Source organism: Oryctolagus cuniculus, chromosome 1, assembly GCF_964237555.1.
Source record: "Oryctolagus cuniculus chromosome 1, mOryCun1.1, whole genome shotgun sequence".
In the NCBI taxonomy this organism is placed as follows: Eukaryota; Metazoa; Chordata; class Mammalia; order Lagomorpha; family Leporidae; genus Oryctolagus; species Oryctolagus cuniculus.
The window spans coordinates 111,276,102-111,296,922 of NC_091432.1; the positions used below are offsets into that span (position 1 = coordinate 111,276,102).

The 20,821-nt window shown below is 52.6% G+C and overlaps 3 protein-coding genes across 5 annotated transcripts; 1 reads left to right on the top strand and 2 right to left on the bottom strand.

Moving 5' to 3' along the window:
• Positions 1 to 482: 482 nt before the first annotated feature.
• Positions 483 to 3,492, bottom strand: TRAPPC4 (trafficking protein particle complex subunit 4). Of its 2 annotated transcripts, none has more exons than XM_002722706.5 (5): positions 3,109 to 3,492; positions 2,807 to 2,981; positions 1,762 to 1,865; positions 1,034 to 1,160; positions 483 to 825 (listed from the first exon to the last, which is right to left on the bottom strand). In XM_002722706.5, the coding sequence occupies exons 1-5, from the start codon at positions 3,446 to 3,448 to the stop codon at positions 747 to 749; spliced, it is 825 nt and encodes a 274-aa protein (XP_002722752.2). In that variant the 5' UTR covers positions 3,449 to 3,492; the 3' UTR covers positions 483 to 746. The 2 variants fall into 2 exon arrangements, with proteins under 2 accessions (XP_002722752.2, XP_051693685.1); XM_051837725.2 differs by having other exon boundaries at positions 483 to 700; positions 3,109 to 3,448.
• RPS25 (ribosomal protein S25) lies at positions 3,338 to 7,609 on the top strand. 2 transcript variants are annotated; one of them, XM_002722705.5, is made up of 5 exons: positions 3,338 to 3,705; positions 3,943 to 4,038; positions 4,427 to 4,610; positions 5,238 to 5,336; positions 5,417 to 5,464. In XM_002722705.5, the coding sequence occupies exons 1-4, from the start codon at positions 3,703 to 3,705 to the stop codon at positions 5,330 to 5,332; spliced, it is 378 nt and encodes a 125-aa protein (XP_002722751.1). In that variant the 5' UTR covers positions 3,338 to 3,702; the 3' UTR covers positions 5,333 to 5,336; positions 5,417 to 5,464. The 2 variants fall into 2 exon arrangements, with proteins under 2 accessions (XP_002722751.1, XP_051693686.1); XM_051837726.2 differs by lacking the exon at positions 5,417 to 5,464 and adding an exon at positions 7,360 to 7,609 and having other exon boundaries at positions 3,564 to 3,705.
• CENATAC (centrosomal AT-AC splicing factor) lies at positions 5,430 to 15,420 on the bottom strand. The gene is made up of 11 exons (XM_002722704.5): positions 15,060 to 15,420; positions 14,810 to 14,973; positions 14,397 to 14,495; positions 8,581 to 8,647; positions 8,453 to 8,515; positions 8,113 to 8,177; positions 7,880 to 7,970; positions 6,892 to 6,922; positions 5,941 to 6,030; positions 5,738 to 5,870; positions 5,430 to 5,654 (listed from the first exon to the last, which is right to left on the bottom strand). The coding sequence occupies exons 1-11, from the start codon at positions 15,177 to 15,179 to the stop codon at positions 5,591 to 5,593; spliced, it is 987 nt and encodes a 328-aa protein (XP_002722750.2). The 5' UTR covers positions 15,180 to 15,420; the 3' UTR covers positions 5,430 to 5,590.
• Between the last annotated feature and the right edge of the window lie 5,401 nt (positions 15,421 to 20,821).

Consider the following 20,821-nt stretch of genomic DNA (forward strand, 5'->3'; position numbering starts at 1 on the left):
CATCTACCTTGAGCTCAACACTGTATAGCTGAATGATCATTTTAGAGACCCAGCTGTTATACTACAGGCAAGTTAAATCACTTATGAAAAGAACAGCATAATAGCAGTTCACTGACAGTGAAAGCCTGGGTCCAAATTTAGGCTGTCAGAACTAGATTGGGGACACTGAGGCAGAGATTGTCCCTTGCTAAATCTTACTTGTAACCAAATGTACCCCTGGGACTAGGGTGAAGACTGTTAAAGTGTTGCTGTCAGTGCTGGGTGAACATCCCATCATGGCCATCGCCACCACCACCCTCCAAACACTCCGGGATCAGCAGCAATTCGGGGGCCAGAGCCAAGTGTCATGATGCAGTCCTAATGTTCATTCATGTGATGGACGGGTTTGTTTCTACCAGGACAGAGTTCTCTGCCCAGAACTCCCCTACCATTGCTGCCTCCCATCCCATGCCTTTGCCCCCAGATCATCAGGAGAGCAAACAAAGAGATCAAAGAAATGTTTATTGCAGGGTTAGTGGGCCACCTCCTCCATAAATAACCTGTACAGAGTGGGAGGTAGGGCCATGATATCTACAGAAGGGACGAGAGCACGGTTCAGGCTCGGAGATCAGTAATGTCTTCAGGCTCAGCAGTCTCCCATGTTCAAGTACACTGACGAAGTTGTTGGGTTTCCACTAGCATGGAAACAGCAGGACCCCTGCTGCAGGATCACAGAAGGGGGGGGGGGGGTCCAATGCAGGTTCTGCTCAAGATCCAGGTCCAAAAGTCCCAGCCTTCTCTGCCACTTCCAGGGCTAGCTTCAGGTTCTGATCAAATAGCTCACACCTAAGCCAAGCCCAGGAAACACAAATAAGAAAACAGCGAGGCCTGAGACTCCCCCGACCTTGGGTGCAGAGGCAGTCAGTGGGAACGCCACTGGAAGGAGGACATGAACTCCGAGCAAGTCTTTGGATTCTCCAAATAAAGGGCTACTTGCTGTCGTCCCTGGGGACAGCGCATGGCTCTGACCAGTGTCTGGGGGTGGGGCACCTACCGGATGGGCATTTCCAGGGAGTAGAATGGATTCTTGAGGGCAAAGTCTGAGTAAATCTCGTAAATTTTTCGGAGAAGGGAATCTATTCCAGCTTGCCTAGGGTCTGCCAGCACCACAAACTTGATCCCTGGAGGGAGGCCAGGAATGGTTACCAAAGCACAGAGATGTACAGCCCTTTCACTTTTGCAATGTACTTATCCTAAACCCACTTTTATGCAATCCTTATTGCTACATAAAGCGAGAAAGGCAAAACTGAATCTAGAGACCAGAGTCTCATAAAGTGAAGTAAGGGACTCTACCTTTCACCCAATCCAGACTAGACTGAGTCCTAGCTCTGCCATGCACCTCCACTCCCAGAATCCCTCGGGAGCACTGCCGGGAAGGGTACACACTCAGAGGCGACTCTCAGTGACCGGCGTTAAGGGAGTGAAGCAATGACACTCCAGATCCAAAGGCCGTTTCCATTTGGCTTTCAAATTTGTTTTAGAAACAACACACCTAAAATGTGTGCAATATGAGATAACGGTGAGTTTAATCTGAACATAGGATGACCGAGGCCGAACACACTGGCTGACGTGGATAAAATCTGCTTCAAATTAAATATTGCCTTTGGAGTCACTAAACAAAGACTGTCCCAGGAAAAGCTGATACCACCCCCAAAGCAAGAGTCACCCGGATTTCCCCCAGCCTGTACCACCTACTCCTCTGGCCTACCTGGAGACACATACCTGTCAGCGTCTGGAAGCAGTGCAGTTTGAATGTGTCTGTCTCCAGCATCTCAATGCCTGAGCTCCCCTGCTCAGGAGACAGCTGGGAGCCAATGGCAAAAAGCCTACAAGCAGAAGAGACAAAGAGGGGAATGCACCCCAAAGCTGTGGGGCAGGAGTGTTTCTCAAAGGGTTCTAAAGTGGCTGCCTGCTGAGGCCTTCACAGGGCAGCCTGCGACAGGAGAGGAGGCGACAGGCAGGAGAGGTGGCGTCAACTGCCTAGCAGCACTGTCGACATTTTTTAATTCATCTGGACTTTGCAGGTATTTTACATTACATTATTTTTAAAATGTATTTATTTTAAAGGCGGGGTGACAGGGAAGACCGAGAACTTCCATTGGCTGGATTACTCCCTAAACAACAACAGAGACTGGGGATGGACCAGGATGAAGCCAGGAGCCTGGGACGTCCCCCACGTGCGTGGCAGGGGCCCCAATACCTGGACTGCCCGCTGGGCCAGGACACGGGTCCCATACGTGACATACTTTCCCATGAAGCACTCATGGGAAAATCGATGCATAAACAGCCTGAGTACGTGCCACGCTTACTCTGCCGTCTAACTAGGTACTTGCCAGCACATCTACCACAGCTGAGAGCAAGAAACGATTTTAAAACACTTAGTTCAACTGGCTTACTTCAAAGATGAAGGACCTAAGGCTCAGAGAAAAGAAACTGACTTAAGTAAGATCATGCCACTACCGGTATTACCCAGGCGTATTGGGTTAGTCGCTTTCCCTTTTGTAAGAACCCATAGTTCATCCCGGTGGGTGCCGGTCCTAGCCCCAGCTTCCTGCTAATGAGTCTGCGAAAGCAGCGGAGTCTGGCCCACTCTCTCTCCCTCTGTAACTCTGCCTTTCAAATGAACGAATAAATCTCAACAGCCGATAGCCCAAGAGGAGGCAGAGAGGCACTGCCGCTCGGGAGACTGCTCGCACACCCGCACGAATCCAGACAGCGACGAGCCAAGCGCACGTCCACAGGCGCGAGAAAGGCTGGAGGCACTTACGAGTGGAACATGGAGGCCAGCATGAGCTTCTCATTGGAGGTGAGGCGAGGCCGGCCGAACCGAATGGACACTGGGTAGTTTGCAGGATTACCCAGATATTCCAGCACCTCCTTGCCATCGGCCGTGTACTTGCCGTTCACGTCCGCGCCATTAATGGCCAACACCGCATGGCCCACTGCAGGGTGAGGCTAAGGGTCAGCGACGCTGCAGCCCCGTGGCTCCGCCGAGGGAGATAGGGCACCCAGCCGCACCGCCTCGCCCCCAGCCACGCCGGGCCACCCCCCGGACCCAGCCTCGCCCACCCCGGATGCCGTCCCGCTGGCCGAAGGCCACCAGCACGCGCTCGTCGTGTAGTTTGAGCAGTAGATCCAGCGGGTAACTGAAGGTCTTCTCGGCCTCGGCCCGCGGCGCGTAGCTGTCCAGCTGGTAAATCAGACCGCCAGCTTTGTTCACCACATACACGCTAAATATCGCCATGGCTGCCGCCGCCCGGACTCTCGGCTCCGCCTTAGGCGGCGGCCCCGCCCCGGAATCCCTGTCACGTGACCCGGCCCTCCGACCGCGGCGTGCTCCTCCGGCAGCGCCTGCGCACTCGGTGCGAGCGATGGCGGGACCTGACAGTGTGCTGTTTCTCAGTGCCATCACGCTGAAAGTGCTTCCCAACTAGCTGCCGTGCGTGTCAATCTAGGCCAGCGTTCGGGGCACTCGCCTACGCCAGTCCGTTGCTCGCGTCGCGCTACGGGTCGGTGGGCAGGACCTCCGCGCGAGGTTCCGCCCCCTGCCCCGGAAGTACTCCAGGCGGGCGGAGGTTTCTGGGCTCGTTGGGCAGCGGCGCTTCCTTTTTGTCCGACATCTTGCAAGGTTGAGGTGGTCGCTGCTTCTCTCCGCGCCTCGCTATGGTAAGCGTCAGGGCCGTGAGGCCAGGCGGCTTCTGAGGGCCGGGCGATGCGCGGGCGCGGCGGGGACGGCGTCGGGCGGGAGGGTCCCTGGGGCGGCCGCGCTGGGAGTCGGCGCGGGCGCGGGGAGCGCCTCACCCATGTGCTTCGGTAGTGGGTTGCCCACGGCGGCGTTGGGGGTTTGCAGTGGTGGGGGAGCGTGGGGCTGCTCTCATATCTGCCTGCCCTCCCCTCCCGCAGCCGCCCAAGGACGACAAGAAGAAAAAAGATGCCGGAAAGTCGGCCAAGAAAGACAAGGACCCCGTGAACAAGTCTGGAGGCAAGGCCAAAAAGAAGGTAGGAGTGAGCCGCCTCCAGGAGCGGGAGCCCGGGGTGCCCTCTCGGAGTTCCGGAACGGGGGTGTGGATACAGCGGCGTGGCCGTCGGGTGTGGGTTCTGGGATGTAACACTAGGGTTCAGGACATCGTCGCCCAGTACTCTGTTCTCTTCCCAGTGTTAGGGTGGGGGGCTGCCGCTCAGGCTTGGAAATGAAGGGGCCGGAAGCCGTTCGCTGCGATGTGTGGTGCGGGTTGTTTTAACTGTTCATGGACATGTCCCTAACTTCGAGGGTCTAGAATTGATCTCTGACGAGAGTGGGCGGCTTCTCTGACGTGGGTTGCGTGGGAAGGAGAGTAGACTGCTGCCAGGAGGCCTGACTTGGTTTCCTTTTTGTGTTTCTGAGCAGAAGTGGTCTAAAGGCAAAGTTCGGGACAAGCTCAATAACCTGGTCTTGTTTGACAAAGCTACGTACGACAAGCTCTGTAAGGAAGTGCCCAACTACAAGCTCATAACTCCAGCCGTGGTCTCTGAGAGACTGAAGATCCGCGGGTCCCTGGCCAGGGCAGCCCTGCAGGAGCTCCTGAGTAAAGGTGGGGAATGTGGGCTGCTTTTGCGGGTTACATTGGGCTGGGCTGGCCTGGCCCTCTTAGTGCTTTCACTGGAAAGGTCAGGATTTTTTTTTTTTAGGATTTTATTTATTTGAGAGGTAGAGTTACAGACAGCAAGAGGAAGAGACAGGTCTTCCGTCCATTGGTTCACACCCAAATGGCCCAACAGCCGGAGCTGCACCAGTCCGAAGCCAGGAGTTTTCTTCCTGGTCTCCCACATGGGTGCAGGGGACCAAGGATATTGGTCATCTTCTGCAGCTGTCCCAGGGTCAGAAGTGGAGCTGTCAGGACTAGAACCGGCGCCCGCAGGCAGAGGATTAACCTGTGCCATGGCGCCAGCCCCAGGACTTATTTCTGAAATGGATACTACCTTAGAGGGGCCTTGGCCAGCAGTTCGTCGTGGGTCACAGCAGTATAGTGAAGCTCAAGGTTCCCGCAGTATACCGAAACAATTTTAACATTCAGCTGGTGAATCGAATTACCATCATTTCATGTTAGCGATTCATGTAAATTAAGCTGACCTACTTCTGTTAACAAGCTGTCAAAAACTAAGTTATGTTGGGAAGGCATAGAAAACGTGCTGGTTCTCAGTGGCTCCTTTCTCCCTAGGACTTATCAAACTGGTTTCAAAGCACAGAGCTCAAGTGATTTACACCAGAAACACCAAGGGGGGAGATGCCCCAGCTGCCGGTGAAGATGCGTGAGCAGGTAAGGGCCCGGGAGTCCGGTGGGGGAAGTGCACACATCGACTTCACAAATGACCTCATTATTTTAATTTTCTTTTACAGGTCCACTGCATTGTACATTTTGAAAAAATAAAACTTTATTAAATTAAATGGTTGGATGTTGCGTTTCTTGAGAAAGGCAGTTAGGAAAGGATTTGGTAAAAGGAATTAGTTGGGGCATAGGTTTGTTGGCTTTGCTCTGAGCTGCAGGGTAGCTGGTAGAGTATCCAGGAGCAATTAGGTTTTTTCTTTATGTGACTGTTGTTTCTTCTTTGCGGCAGCCTCACTTTTGAACTGATGCCTGAAAGGAAATGGAGAGTTACTAGAATGAAGGGACGAGGGCTCCAGAGAGTAGTGGGTTGCAGTTTGGCACTGGACGCATACCTGGACTGCCAGCGGCGGCCATTATTCCAGACTCGGCCAAAAGATGGCAGCCAGCCTGCACTGGTGCTAGAGCTATGGTCAAAGTTGGCCCCGACTCTGTCCGGGGGCAGTTTTTTCAGTTTCTGTTTCTCCCCTGCAATGATAGGGAAAGTTTTAAGTGAGTCTCAAAGAACTACCTGCCCCTCTACAGTTAGTCTACTTACTTTCTTTAAGAAATTCTTCATAGGAAGGGCCTATTTGTTGGTTCCCAGAGCTGCAGTCCTCATCTTGGACCATCCAGGGAGGTGTGGCCCCTGGAAGAGAACGACCCATTAAGCAGGTGTTAAGCCTTAATTCACAAATTGCACCATGAGATTGATACCCCCTAGTATCAGCCAATTAAGATCCTAGCTGTCCCAGACAACCATTTAGACTGGCTTGCATAGCTGCTTGTGGAGGTGTGTCCTGTCTTTTGAGAGTCACCAGTGCTGTGGTTAACACTCTGCTCAGATGACCTGAGTCCTGTATCAGCTGCACCCCTGATTTCCTGCTAATGTGCATCCTGGGAAACAGCAATGCTGTCCACATAGGAGACATGGACAGAGCTGGGCCCCTGGCTTTCGTGGGCATTTAGGGAGCAAACCAGGAGGTGGAAGGCCCCCTCTGCCAAAAAATGATCTTTGCTGTTGACGATACTCCATTGTTTAGTCTCCACCTCTTGGGTATTTGGATTGTTTTCAGTCCGCCTACTATAAATAAAGCTACTGCGAAGATCTGTGTAGACCGGCTTGCTTATTCTTGGGTAACACATGGAATGGCTTCTATCACAGCACTGGGTTTCTCGCCTTTTTTTTTTTTTTTTTTTTTTTTTTGACAGAGTGGACAGTGAGAGAGACAGAGAAAGGTCTTCCTTTGCCATTGGTTCACCCTCCAATGGCCACCGCGGCCGCTGCGCTGCAGCCGGCGCACTGCACTGATCCAAAGGCAGGAGCCAGGTGCTTCTCCTGGTCTCCTAGGACTAGAACCCGGTGTGACGACACTGCAAGGCAGAGGATTAGCCTATTGAGCTGCGGCACCAGCCAACAGCACTGGTTTTCAAAGTGGTTCTACCGTTCTAACAGTAGTTATCTTTATTTTTAAAAAATGCATCTTAGAAACATTGCTCTGGACCTTACCTGAGTGGACATTACCAACTCCTGGCACATCCTGTAGTTGGAAATGAGAAAATTCTAGTCAGAGGAGATGAGAGGATACTTCGAAAGAAAAACTCAAGGTAGCTGCAGCTGCTGCCATGATGCTAACTTTGCGTCTCTGCTGACATTAAAGAGCACAATAAATCCTTAGACGTCCTGTCCTCAAGAGGCTGCGATTGCCCAAAGGTCAAATGCTTATTACCAATAGGTGAATAAGCCCTGCCCTCACAAGCCCTCACAAAGTGCATGCACAGTTGAAGAGAATTAACCATAAGCTACATTTGCAGATTTATGTGGTTCGTCTTTACAATAGAAAGTACAGCAAATCTAGAAACGGAGCAGCAGCAGGGTACACAGCTGGAACACGGGGAGATTGCACGTGGTAAAAGTTTTTTTTTGGGTCGGTGTTGTAGTGTAAGAGGTTAAGCTAGCATCCCTTATGGATTCCAGTTCCAGCTGCTCCACTTCCTGTCCAACTCCCTGATAATGTGCCTGGAAAAGCATCACAAGATGGCTCAGCTCCTTGGTCCCTGCTGCCTACACGGGAGACCCAGAAGAAGCTCCTAGCTCCCAGCTTTGGACTGGCCCAGCTCCAACCGTTGCAGCCAATTGGGGAGCGAACCAGCGGATGGAAGATCTCATCTGTCCTCCCCCTTCTCTGTAACTGCTTTTCAAATAAATAAGGATTTTTTTTAAATGATTTTCTGTATGTTTGGGATGGAGAGTTCTCCCAACAGATATGGGAGGCGAAAGGAGGAAGGGTAAGGCTCTGTGTCCGCAGTGATGGGTACATAGGAGTCCTGAGGGTAGTTTGAGTGCCTCTGGGTTCTTAACAGTAAATATCCCCCTATCAAGCTGGTTGTAAGTTCTACGGTGGGCAAGAAAAGTCTCAGACAAGGGAACAGTGCAGAGGAAGGACTGCAGCGTCCTGGGACCTGAGGGCCCTGGCCTGTTTGCTTTTCCACTGTACCTGATGGCCAATGAACGTCAGAGGCTGCTCTGGCTCCATCCAGGCAAGCTCTGGAGCTGGTGGCAGGTCCACATGTGAGGGCTGCTGGGAGCTGTAAGAACAAGAGCCAGGCTGGCAGATGAGGTCCCTGGGCCTTGGGGTGGCAAAGGTGATCTCTCTTCCATCTTGTAGCCTAAAGGTGAGAGTTTGCTCCAAGGTGTCAAACTCAACGGGAGATTCCCTCCCAGTCTTACCTGTTTGTTCCTTTCCAGCTCTCAGGTACTGAAGAGCCCTCTTCTGGGTCTGGTACTGTCTGAGGCTGAGTTTGATTCAGGAAAAATACATGTGTCTAGAATGCTTAAGAGCCCGCCTAGGCCACGCCCCCGCCCTCCAGGCACCTAAGGAAACTGACAGATGAAGGCCACTGCCTGCTGGCTCTGCCCACTCGCTGACTAGGCCTGCACAGGGAAAGGAATTCCAGCCAAGCAGATGAGGGATGGAGTAGGGAGAGCTGCCTCATGAGATGCTGGCCCTAGGAGAGCTGGGGATCAGTGGATTTTGGATACTGCTCTGGATCCTCCGAGTGAGACCAACCTCTAAGACAGATCGAACCACCTCCTGCCGGCTCCGCTCCACCTCCCGGATGTGAGCTGCCATCTGTGAGAGAGGCGGTTTAGACAGGCTCACAAGGTGGGTCCTTCAGAGGCCCCCCTTTAACGTACCTCTTTGATCACTTCATCTTCTTTTTCTTCATAGGAATCTAAACCTTTCACCATGGACTTCTTGAATCTAAAAAGAAAAGCAGCCACTCAGCCCAGAACCTTAGCCCCAGCCAGTTGTGGAAAGCTCCTCATGGGGGCCTCGCCTGCAGCATCCTCTTGGGACACTGGTTCAAGTCCCAGCTGTTCCACTTCTGATCCAGCTCCCTGCTAATGGACTGGGAAGAGCACCAGAGGATGGCCCAAGTGGTTGGGCCCCTGCACCCATGTGGGAGACCCAAAAGAAGCTCCTGGCTTCAGATTGGCCCAGCTCCAGGTATTGCAGCTATTTGGGGGAGTGAACCAGAGGATCAAAGATCTCACTCTAACTCTGCCCTTCAAATAAATAAACATACAAAAAAAAGCTCTTCATATATATATATATTTTATTATTATTATTTTTTTTTTTTGACAGGCAGAGTGGACAGAGAGACAGGGAGAAAGGTCTTCCTTTACCGTTGGTTCACTCCCCAATGGCTACTGCAGCCGGCCCACCGCGCTGATCTGATCAGGTGTTTCTCCTGGTCTCCCATGCGGGTGCAGGGCCCAAGCACTTGGGCCATCCTCCACTGCACTCCTGGGCCACAGCAGAGAGCTGGACTGGAAGAGGGGCAACCGGGACAGAATCTGGCACCCTGACTAGGACTAGAACCCGGTGTGCCAGTGCCTCAGGCGGATGATTAACCTAGTGAGCCACTTCGCCAGCCAGTATATATATTTGAGATTAAACTCACAGAAACAATAGTATAATGAACACCTATGTTCCTCTTTTTGCTTTTTTTTTTTTTTTTAAGATTGATTTATTTAAAAGAGTTAAAGGGAGGCAGAGAGAGAGGTGTTCTATCCTCTGGTTCACTCCCCAGATAGCTGCAATGGCAGGAGCTGTACAGATCCAAAGCCAGGAGCTTCTTCCAGGTCTCCCACGTGGGTGCAGGGGCCCATGGACTTGCTTTCCCAGGCCATAGCAGAAGAGCTGGATTGGAACTAGAGCAGCTGGTACTCAAACTGGTGCCCATATGGGATACTGGCACAGCAGGTGGTGGCTTTACCCACTACCCCACAGCATCAGCCCCACTGGCTCCTCTTTTACAGACACCTACACTTCCTTTTTGGAGAACAAAAAAGGGTTTGGACATCAGGAGATGTAACTCTAAATATTTCAGCATGTATCTCCCAAGAACAGGAACATTCTGTACAATTACAACAGCATTACCACCCTTGAGAAAATCACTTATCCTTAAAAAAAAGTTATTTAGGGGCCAGTGTTGTGGTGTAGTGGGTAAAGCTGCCACCTACAAGGCTGGCATCTCACTCGGGTGCTGGTTCAAGTCCTGGCTGCTCCACTTCTGACCCAGCTCCCTGCTAACAGCTTTGGAAAAGCAGTGGAACATGGCCAAAGTGCTTGGGAGACCTGGATGAAGCTCTTGGCTCTGGCTTTGGCCTGACCCAGCCCTGGCTATTGTGGCCATCTGGGGAGTGAACCACTGGATGGAAGATCTAGCTCCTCCCTGCAACTCTGATTTTCAAATAAGTAAATCTTTTCAAAAACTTATTCATTTGAAAGACAGTGATGGGTTTTGGTTTGTGTGTGTGTTTTTCTTAGAAGTTGTGCTTGCTTTATTGTATGTTTTATTTTTCTAAAAAATTTTTTTAAAGTATTTATTTATTTGAAAGACAGAGTTACAGAGAGGCACAGGCAGACAGAGAGGTCTTTCATCCACTGATTCACTCCCCAAATGGCTCCAATGGCCGGAACTGAGATGATCCAAAGCCAGGTGCTTCTTCCGGGTCTCCCACGAAGGTGCAGGGGCTCAAGCATTTGGGCCATCTTATTCTGCTTTCCTAGGCCATGGCACAGAGCTGGGTCAGAAGTGGAGCAGCTGGCATTCGAACCAGTGCCCAAAAGGGATGTCAGCACACAGGCAGCAGCTTTACCCACTATGATTTATTTACTTGAAAGCCAGAGAGATCTTCCATCCATTTGTTCATTCCCTAAATAGTCCCAGTGGCCCAGGTTGGGCCAGACTGAACCAGGAGCCTGGAACCCCAACCAGGTCTCCCATATGAGTGCAGGGGCCTAAGCACTTGAACTGGTGCCTATATGATGCCGGTGTTACAGGCAGCAGCTTATTGAGAGAGAGAGAGAGAGAGAGAGAGAGAGAGAGAGAGAGAGAGAGAGAGAGAGAGAGAGAATCTACACATTAGTTCACTCCTAACATGTCTGCAACAGCCAAGGCTGGGCCAGGCTGAAGCCAGGAGCCAGTAACTATCCTTGCCTCCCATGTGGGTGACAGGGACTCAAGTACTTGAGCCATCTTTGCTGCTCCTCAGCAGCATTAGCAGAGAGCCGTGTAGGAAGCAGAGCAGCCGAGACTCAAACTGACAGTACGATGGGGGACGCCAGTGTCCTGAGTGGTGATTTCACCGCTGTGCCATATAGCACCTCTTGCTATATGTGCCATACAGCACCTCCTTTAGTACTTCAAATGGGGGGCGGCACACCCCATATTGGAGTGCTGTTCCGGTTCTAACCCAGCTTCCTGCTAATGCATCTGAGGAGGAAGCAGATGATGGCTTAAGTACTTGGGCCTTGCCACCCATGTGGGAGATCCATATGGAGGTGTGGGCTCCTGGTTTTGGCCTGGCCCTCAGTCCTGGCTGTTGTGGTGTTTGGGGAGTAGACCAGTAGGTAGAGGATCGGTCTCGGTCTCGGTCTCTGTCACTCTGCCTTTCAAGTAAATGAAAAATGTACAATATACTCCTCCCTGTCTCACATCAAAAGGCATATAAAGTTATAAGTGGTGGAGCTTTTTTTTTTTTTTTTTGGATAGGCAGAGTGGATAGAGAGAGAGAGACAGGTCTTCCTTTTTCCGTTGGTTCACCCCTCAATGGTCGCTCTGGTGGCGCGCTGTAGCTGGTGCACCGTGCTGATCCGAAGCCAGGAGCCAGGTGCTTCTCCTGGTCTCTCATGCAGGTGCAGGGCCCAAGCACTTGGGCCATCCTCCACTGCACTCCCAGGCCACAGCAGAGAGCTGGCCTGGAAGAGGGGCAACCGGGACAGAATCCGGCGCCCCGACCGGGACTAGAACCCAGTGTGCTGGCGCTGCAGGCGGAGGATTAGCCTATTGAGCCGCGGGGCCGGCCAGTGGTGGAGCTTTTAGCCTAGCTCTTAATGCAGGTTTAACCTGCATCACTCCGGCACCGTGGCTCACTAGGCTAATCCTCCACCTTGTGGTGCCAGCACACCGGGTTCTAGTCCCGGTCGGGGCGCCGGATTCTGTCCCGGTTGCTCCTCTTCCAGGCCAGCTCTCTGCTGTGGCCAGGGAGTGCAGTGGAGGATGGCCCAAGTCCTTGGGCCCTGCACCCCATGGGAGACCAGGAGAAGTACCTGGCTCCTGCCATCGGATCAGCGCGGTGCGCCGGCCCCAGCTGCGGTGCGCCGGCCGCGGCAGCCATTGGAGGGTGAACCAATGGCAAAGGAAGACCTTTCTCTCTGTCTCTCTCACTGTCCACTCTGCCTGTCAAAAAAATAATAAATAAATAAATAAATAAATAAAAAGATAACCTTCATCACATACTGGAGTACCAGGTTTGATGTCTGTTCCCTGTTCCTGAGTCCCACTTAACCCGCTGCGCCACAACATTGGCCCCAAAGACTTGGGGCAGGCATTGTGGTGTAGTGGGTAAAGCTGCTACCTACGATGCTGACATCCCAAATGGGTGCCAGTTCGAGTCCCAGCTGCTCCACTTTCAATCCAGCTTCCTACTAATGACATGGGAAAGCAGCAGAAGATCCAAAGTCCAAGTGCTTGGACCCCTGTTCTCACATGGGAGACCCTGAAAAAGCTCCTGGCTCCTGACTTCAGTCTGGCCCAGCCCTGGCCACTGTGACCATTTGGGGAGTGAACTAGCAGAGGGAAGATCAATCTCTCTCTCTCTGAAACTCTGCCTTTCAAATAAATCTGTTTTAAAAACCACCATTTTTCTCTTTTTTAAACATGATTATGGAGTTATTTCTAAATTCAGGACATTAAAATCAGGGAGACCACCTAGCCTCATTTGCCCAGAAATCCAGTTATGCTGGTGCATAATCCTCATCAGTATTCCTATAAATCTGAAAAGTAGCATTAGGTTTGGATAAACAACTATATGGTCAGGGGCTGGCACTGTGGTGCAGTAGGTTAAGCTACTATCCGCAATGCCAGCATCCCATATGAGCAGTGATTTGAGTCCCAGCTGCTCCACTTCTGATCCGGCTCCCTACTAATGCTCCTGGGAAAGCAGCAGAGGGTGGCCCAAAGTGCTTGGGTCTCTGCCACCTACTTGGCAGACCCAGATGGTCTCAGGTTCCTGCTTTCCACCTGGCCCAGCCCTAACAGTTGTAGCCATTTGGGGAGTGGACCAGCAGACTGAAGATCTCTCTACCTCTCTCTAACTGCCTTTCAAACAAATAAAATAAATTAAAACAACCCACTAAGTAGTCGCCCCAGCTATCACGCTCTCATTTACTCCTGTCATTTGGCTGATGAGAACCCCTTCAAGCCGGCTCCTGCTCCAAACCTGAAATCAACCAGTTCTGCAATGAGACCCGAGTTCTTTCACTACCCAACGGAATTCAAAAGCACAGAGCTACACGCTAGCAGAGATCTTATTCCTACACAGGCATCATGGCTCCAGCTCTTGGAGAAGACAAAGCCTTCCTCCCCCTTTAAATCAAGAATACTGGCACTTCCCTATTCTAATCCCTCCATTCCTTATTTCTTCTCCAGAGTCGAACCCCTGGCTCCCAAAAACACCAAAATATTTGCAACTGTTTCATCCTACAATACACAGTAAGAGATTTCAGAGTAACACCACCACCAGCAGCATGCCGGGAAGCCTGGCACATATCCTTATAGCAATAGCACCAGCCACCACACAGGGCTGAATGCCTCCTACCTGCTGAAATTGACAGCAGGAGGCCTGTAACAGGAGCTATGGAGCCACCTTCCACTTGTCTCCCCCTCCCCCATAGGAAGCTGTCTTCACACAGTGTCTCATCAACTCCCAGGATTTGGGGGTGGGCATCTGGCCTAGCAGCCAAGACACCAGTTAGGATGCCCGTGTCCCACATCAGAGTGCCTGAGCTCCAGCTTCCTACCAATGCAGAGCCTGGGAAGCAGCAGTGATGGCCCAAATGACTGGGCTCCTGCCGCCGTGCCGGGAGATCTGGACTGAGCTCCCTGCACCCAGCTTCGGACCCACTGAGTCCTGGCGATCGGGGGCACTTGCTGAGCAACCCAGCGGATAGGAGCTCTGTCTCTCTGCCTCCCAGCTAACGAAACAAAACGGGTGGTGCAGAGAGGCTGTGTGTGCTCTTCGGAAGCTGCGCAGAGCTCACACCCCTCCTGCGGGCCAGTTTGCTTCCCGCACATCAGCTGCCCTCCGGAGAGCAGTTATAGCGTCCAAAACTATTCAAAGTGGGCACTGGGTGAGCACCAGGTTCCTACACACGGTAAACAGCCTCTCTGTACCTAAAGGACGTCAGTATTCTCTGCGCTTACACGTAGCACTCCAGTAGTTGATTATAACACTGTTATTATAGTGTTCTCTGCCAAATCCCATTCCCCGACTAGATTATGCACCTCAATTCTTACCACCCTTTTGTCTACAATACACGGCCTAGAACAGTTAAGTGCTAGGCAGACACTGAATTTTCCAATCATTAGAGGAAGCTCCCACACAAGACAAGCGATCCAGAATTCACTCTGCTACTTCATTTTTCCTAACCAGAGACCTACCGTGCATATTCCTGGGGAGAGATCAGGAATTTCTCTTTCATTTGCATCTCAGCCTTGTTCTCCCACCAGAATTTGTTGGTCGCTTTCTTGTGTTCTGGGCTGAGAATGGAGAGGATTAGTGACCTCAGCTACAGATAATAAAACAGTCGTCAGATATTTCCGCAGGTGGTAAGTAACCAACCGACACCTGGTTTTCCGCCCTGGCAAGGCTGAGAGGAACACTGTAGCCAGGTCTGTCTAGATCTCCAATCTATCTTCTCCCAATAACATGAGACTAAGGGGACGTGATGGGTGGGGGCCGCCCGAGCGGGCTTTCCCACCTAGAACAGGCAGCCCTAAGCCCCAGGCTGGCAATGCCTGTAGGGTCGCTCTCCACCCTTCCTCGCTCCCCCACGTTTCGCGCCTGCTGTCACCTGGCCAGGTGCTCCAGCAGCCCGCCGTGCAGCACCGTCAGGTTCCCGTGGCTCAGGTGCTTCCGCACCTCGCAGCCGCAGCACAGGCACCAGCAGCAGCGCTCGTGCTCCGGCACGAAACGCTCCACCTGAGCGGCGCGGATGGCCTTGCGGGCGGCCTCCACCTGCAGGAGAGAGGCCAGCTGGGGACCGACGGCGCCCACCCCGCTACCGCCCCGCATCCGCGACCCCAGCAGCCTTGCGGCCTCACCTGAGGCAGGAGCCGCTCCAAAGCCTCTTTCAGCTGCCTCTGGTGCTTGCGGCTGTAGACGTGTCCGCGACCGCAGAAGAAGGTCTGGCGGCACAGGGCACAGCGCTGCGGCGGCGCCATGGGTCCAGGAGGCTGCAGGCCCCCGGGATCTCCGCCACTCGCCGCCGATCCTCCGCCCCGCGGCGACCCCTGACCCCTGACCCCAGGGGGCGGGGCGAACCCAAGGTCTCCCGCGGCGCTCGCGGCTGCAGGCCCTTTTGCAGCTGCGCGGACCGTTCCGCCGGCCGCGTCTCTGCGCTACGCGGCAGAGTCGTCCACCGCCCCGGCGCCGTGAGAACCCAGAAAGTAGTGCGGCTCGCGGCAAAGAGCGCGCGCGTCTCCGGCACTGACGTGGACCGGTGGTAGACTGCATGACGAATCAGAGCTGATATTACAGGGAGCGCCCTGGGTCCGGTGTCCTCACGGAAGCCCCGCAGGAACGCTGTGGGACTATTGTCGGATTTTGCTAGCGGGAAAGCTAAGGCATGGAGGGTCAGGAACTCTGGAGATGTTGGTGTAGGTGGTGGAGGCGGCCCCTGCACCAGCGCCAGCAGCCTGGAGGGGCCACCTGCTGGAGGTGACCATGACCCAGTGCCACCGGGGTGTGGGGCGCTGATCCTGCAGGCTGAAAGGGGAAACTAAAGGATCGTTGCTGGGGGTTCGTCTGTAAAATTTCCATGCTAGTGGAATTTTTATTCTTCCCAAGCTGCTTCTCCCAGAATCAGCAGCCTTCCTACTGGCCGCTTTCCAAGCCTTAGGGCCTCAGGTGAAGTGTCCCCTCGCAGGGCTTAAGTCACCAGGCGGAGATGGCCCTAGGGACTCCACAGGAAAGGCTGGGCCGGCCCAGGGGCAGCTCTCAGCCCTACACAGTCCTGGGCCGGAGGTGTCTAGAGCCGTGCTGTTGTGCTCTGGATAATCATTTGGGTGTCTCCAAAGGCCTGTGCCTTTTTTGTCTAAAATTTTTATTTTATTTGAAATACAGAGTGTCAGGAAGAGACAGAGATCTCCCATCTGCTGGTTCATTCCCACACATGGCCACAGTGAACGGCCTGTACTGGGCCAGGAGCCTGGAACTCCATCCAGGTCTCCCACGTGGGTAGCAGGGGCCATCTTCCACTGCTTTCCAGGAGCATTAGCAGGGAGCTGGAGCTGGATTGGAAGTGGAGCAGCCGGAACACAATGGCACCCTGTTAGGGGATGTAGGGGTAACAAGTGACACTCAACCGGCTGTACCACAGTGGCAGTCCCAAGCCCTTGCTTTGAGAGATTGATCCCCAGAATCTCGTGTTAATGGATTAAGGATGGAACTTAATCCAGTTATGTTGTCTAAGGTGGGCCTTGGAAAGTGACTGGATTGATTAGGAATCCCATAATGGAATTGAGAGGGCTTTATAAGGAAGAACCCACAGAGGGTGGATGAGGGGTGTGCTCCCTGGTTCTCAGCCTCCTGGCTTACCATGCCACGCCTCCCCTGTGTGCATTCCACCGTGCACCACCCTCAGACTCCAGAGCACAGGGCCCACTGGTCTTGAACTATGAACCACAACAGAGGGAACGTAAGCCTTTTCCCTTGTAAGTGAACACCTTTCATGTGTTTTAGTGAAGGGGACGAAAACTTGACAGACACCAGATCTTCACTTTGGTGGGGCTGCCCTGTAGGCTCCAGGCTTTGCCAGATGCGATTCACTTCAGTGACCCTTAGAACACTCAATTCTTTCATTTCCCATCATTCCTCTGGCAGGGTCCATCCAGGACCTTAACCCCCCCCCCCCCCCCCCCGCCAAAATGCTCCTCTGAATCCTTCTAGTCTCTTGGAAAATTACTCAGCATCTGCCTGCCGCTGGATGCTTGGCTCAAGGCCCATGGTTTTCCAAAGTGTGACACTGTCCTCCCCTCAGGCCTGCAGAATCAGCCTGTTAGTAATGCGAATTCTTGGGCCTTAGACTTACTAAGTTAGAAGCCCTTCTGTGGGTTCATGAATCCCTCGGGACTTTGTTCTTGTCATTGATATTTGAAAGGCAGAGAGACAGATCTTCCACTCACCGGTCCACCCCCCAGATGACCATAACAGCTAGGCAACACTGGGCTGGAGGCAGTAGCTCAGAACTCAGTCTGAGTCTCCTACATGGGTGGCAGGGACCCAAGTACTTAAATCATCATCTGCTACTCTCATGGTGTACATTAGCAGGAAGCTGGATCAGAACCAGAGCCAGAACCTGAACCCATGTGCTGTGACATGGGGTGTGGGCGTCAAAGTGGTGCCTTAACCTGGTGTGCCACGACGCCCACCCCCTTAGCTGGAGTCTTAATGGCCTCGCCGAATGCTTGCCCCATCTTCCATCTGTGCTGTGTCATTTCAGTTACCTTCTTTTGCTTTTATCCATGTAATATCTTATTTAAAAGGCAGAATGACAGAAAGGGAGAATTTTTTTTTTTTAATTTTATTTGACAGTTAGAAAGTGAGAAAGAGAAAGGTCTTCCCTCCATTGGTTCACCCCCCAAAAGGCTGCTAGGGCCGGAGCTACGCCTAGCTGAAGCCAGGAGCCAGATGCTTCCGCCTGGTCTCCCACACAGGTGCAGGCACCCAAGCACTTGGGCCATCCTCCACTGCCCTCCCGGGACACAGCAGAGAGCTGGACTGGAAGAGGAGCAGCCAGAACTAGAACCTGGTGCCCATATGGGATGCCGGCACCACAGGCAGAGGATTAACCAAGTGAGCCACAGCGCCAGCCCAAGGAAGAATTTTTTATTTATAGGTTCATACCCCAAATGGCTGCAACAGCCAAATCTGGGACAAGCCAAAACCAGGAGCCTCCTGGAACTTCATTCAGGGCCCTTATAAGGGCAGCAGGGCCCAAGCAGTTAGACCATCTTCTGCTGCTCTCCCAGGTGCATTAGCAGGGAGCTGGATCGGAAGTGGAGCATTTGAGACCTGAAACACGCCCATATGGGATGCTGGCATCACAGGCGGTGGCTTTACCTGATATGCCACAACACCTGCTCCAAGCATGCCTTTTAAAACCTTTTACTGGGGCCAGTGCTGTGGTGTTACAGCCATTTGGGGAGTGAACCAGCGGATTGAAGACCTCTCTCTCTGCCTCTAATTCTGCTGTTCAAATAAATCATTTTTTTTTTAACAGGCAGAGTGGACAGTGAGAGAGACAGAGAGAAAGGTCTTCCTTTGCCATTGGTTCACCCTCCAATGGCCACTGTGGCCAGTGCGCTGCGGCTGGTGCACCGCGCTGATCCGATGGCAGCAGCCAGGTGCTTATCCTGGTCTCCCATGGGGTGCAGGGCCCAAGGACTTGGGCCATCCTCCACTGCACTCCCTGGCCACAGCAGAGAGCTGGCCTGGAAGAGGGACAACCGGGACAGAATCCGGTGCCCCGACCGGGACTAGAACCCGGTGTGACGGCGCCGCAAGGCAGAGGATTAGCCTATTGAGCCGCAGCGCCGGCTTTGAAAGAAAAAAAAGTCAATATAATGCTCTAGTTGCAATGCCACAAAGGGAGACTGTTTTATAATAAAGTAAAATGGATCAAGTAAAATGTAGCAATGGATAAGCTACACTTAAAAACTGAGATCACTGGAAATTTCCATGTACTTACAGGGAATAGCTTAAACAGATGATATTCAAATACTGAGAATACTTCACACTGACTACCTTGGAAGTAGAGCTGAAGAAAAGTGCATGTTTCTACACACGATCCTTCTGAGCACGCCAGACACGCACATACGCACAGTAACACAGGTGAGGTGTTGTTGACTTAAAACTCCAGAATAGCTTTGCTGTCGGTGAACTGATTTCCCAAAATGGCAAACAGCTCTTAGTAAACTTCCAAACCAAAAAAAGTATCATCTTTCTTCACTTCACATAAAAGCTGTATTCCTGGAAAACTCAGTGTATAGTGAATGATGCCACAAAGCATTTTGTTTAGGTAGAACACCAAGTTAGTTCTTGGCTGAGCTCATTATAAACAGCGGTCTGGGTCAGTTCTTAAAGGTGAAGGCCTGTCTCCTGCACTAGGGACATCTGACACCCCAGGGCCTTGACTGCCAATGCCCACCACACCCCCTGGGGTGCCTGTCGTGCCCAGTGAGCCCTGGCCCAGCACTGCTAACTCCCTGCTGCACGGTGAGACGGAAGGGGCGGGGGCCCGGGGCAGGAGACCGGGTGGTGGGGGTAGGGATGGGGATGGGGAGAGTCGGGGGCAGAGTGGCCGTGAGGATTTCCTGTCACAGAAACGTGCAGACCAGCAAACAGCTCTTTCTTTAAAGGCGCATTTTGCTCTAGTAGGACACGGATTGCACTTTCAGGAGTAGCACCACGCTTCAAAGAGCAGGCAGGAGGCAGCCGGGTCTCAGCTGCCACTTCACAGGGCATGAAACAGTATGTAAGTGGACAGGAAGTGAAGGCTACTCCTCAAATAGAACAGCCATCACAAAGAGGGGGAGAATGTTTATCTGGGGGCCGGCTGCTTGAAACATATTAGGGCACCCGTTCGAGTCCTGGCTACTCTGCTTCTGATCCAGCTAACACAGTTGGGAAGTGGTGACCCACATAGGTGACCTAGGTGGGGTTCCTGGCCCCTACCTTTGGCTTGGACCAGCCCGGCTGCTGCAGGCACTTGGGGAATGAACCAGCAGATGGACAATCTCTTGTCTACTCTTCAAATGAATAAATCTTTAAAGTGTTGAATTTGAGAGGCTGACAGACACATCACACACAGATCTCCTATCCACTTGTTAGCCCCTCACATGTCTGTTAACAGCTAGGCTGGGCCAGGACAGAGAAGGCGGAACTGGAAGTCAACCCAGGGAAACCAAACACCTGAGTCTTCCCCTGCTGCCTCCCGGGGTGCACATCGGCTGGAAGCTGGAGCCAGGAGCAGAGCTGCACTCAAACCCAGGCACTCGGATACGGAACGCGGGTGTTCCAAGTGGCGGCTTGAGCCCAGCGCACCCCCCAGCCACCCTAAGATGCTGTGTGGATCTACACAGCTGTCTAACCTGCTTCCAAGCACTCCTTCACTATTAATATGCTGGACTGCACACTTCCCATTATCTTGTTCAGTTCAAGTCAGCTCTCCAGGTACTTTCCTTATCCCTATTTTACACACTAAGGAAACAGGTTTAGAAATGTTTAAAAAGGGGGCTGGCACAGTGGCATTAACAGGTTAAGCTGTAGCCTGTCATGCCGGCATCCCATATGGGCACCGGTTTGAGTCCCAGCTGCTCCACTTCTGATCCTGCTCCCTGCTAATGGCCTGGGAAAGCAGTGGAAGATGGCCCACATATTGGGGCTCCCTGATGAAGCTCCTGACTTCAGCCTGGCCAGGTGTTGGCTGCTGCAGCCATCTAGGGAGTGAATCAGAGGATGGAAATCTTTCTGTCTCTGCCTCTCTTTCAGAAGAAAAAAAAAAATGTTGTAAAAAGAATTCAGCTTGAAAAAAAAAAAAACATCCAGCCTGTTACAGGGCAGATTTTCTGCTGAGGGGGAGCGGAGAGTCAGATATAGAAAATAAAAGTGTTGCTAAGCAACAGTAAGGCTCAGGCTACCAATAAGCATCGTGGGGGCTAAAAGGAGATGCAGGCTGTTGTTGGCGCTCCCAGACGCCACAACCACACACTCGGCTCCCACCATGACCCAGGCTCAGTACCAGGCAGAAGCTGTGTCAGGGCCGAGCACCAACAAGGACAGGGAAGGTGAGGGACCACTTCAA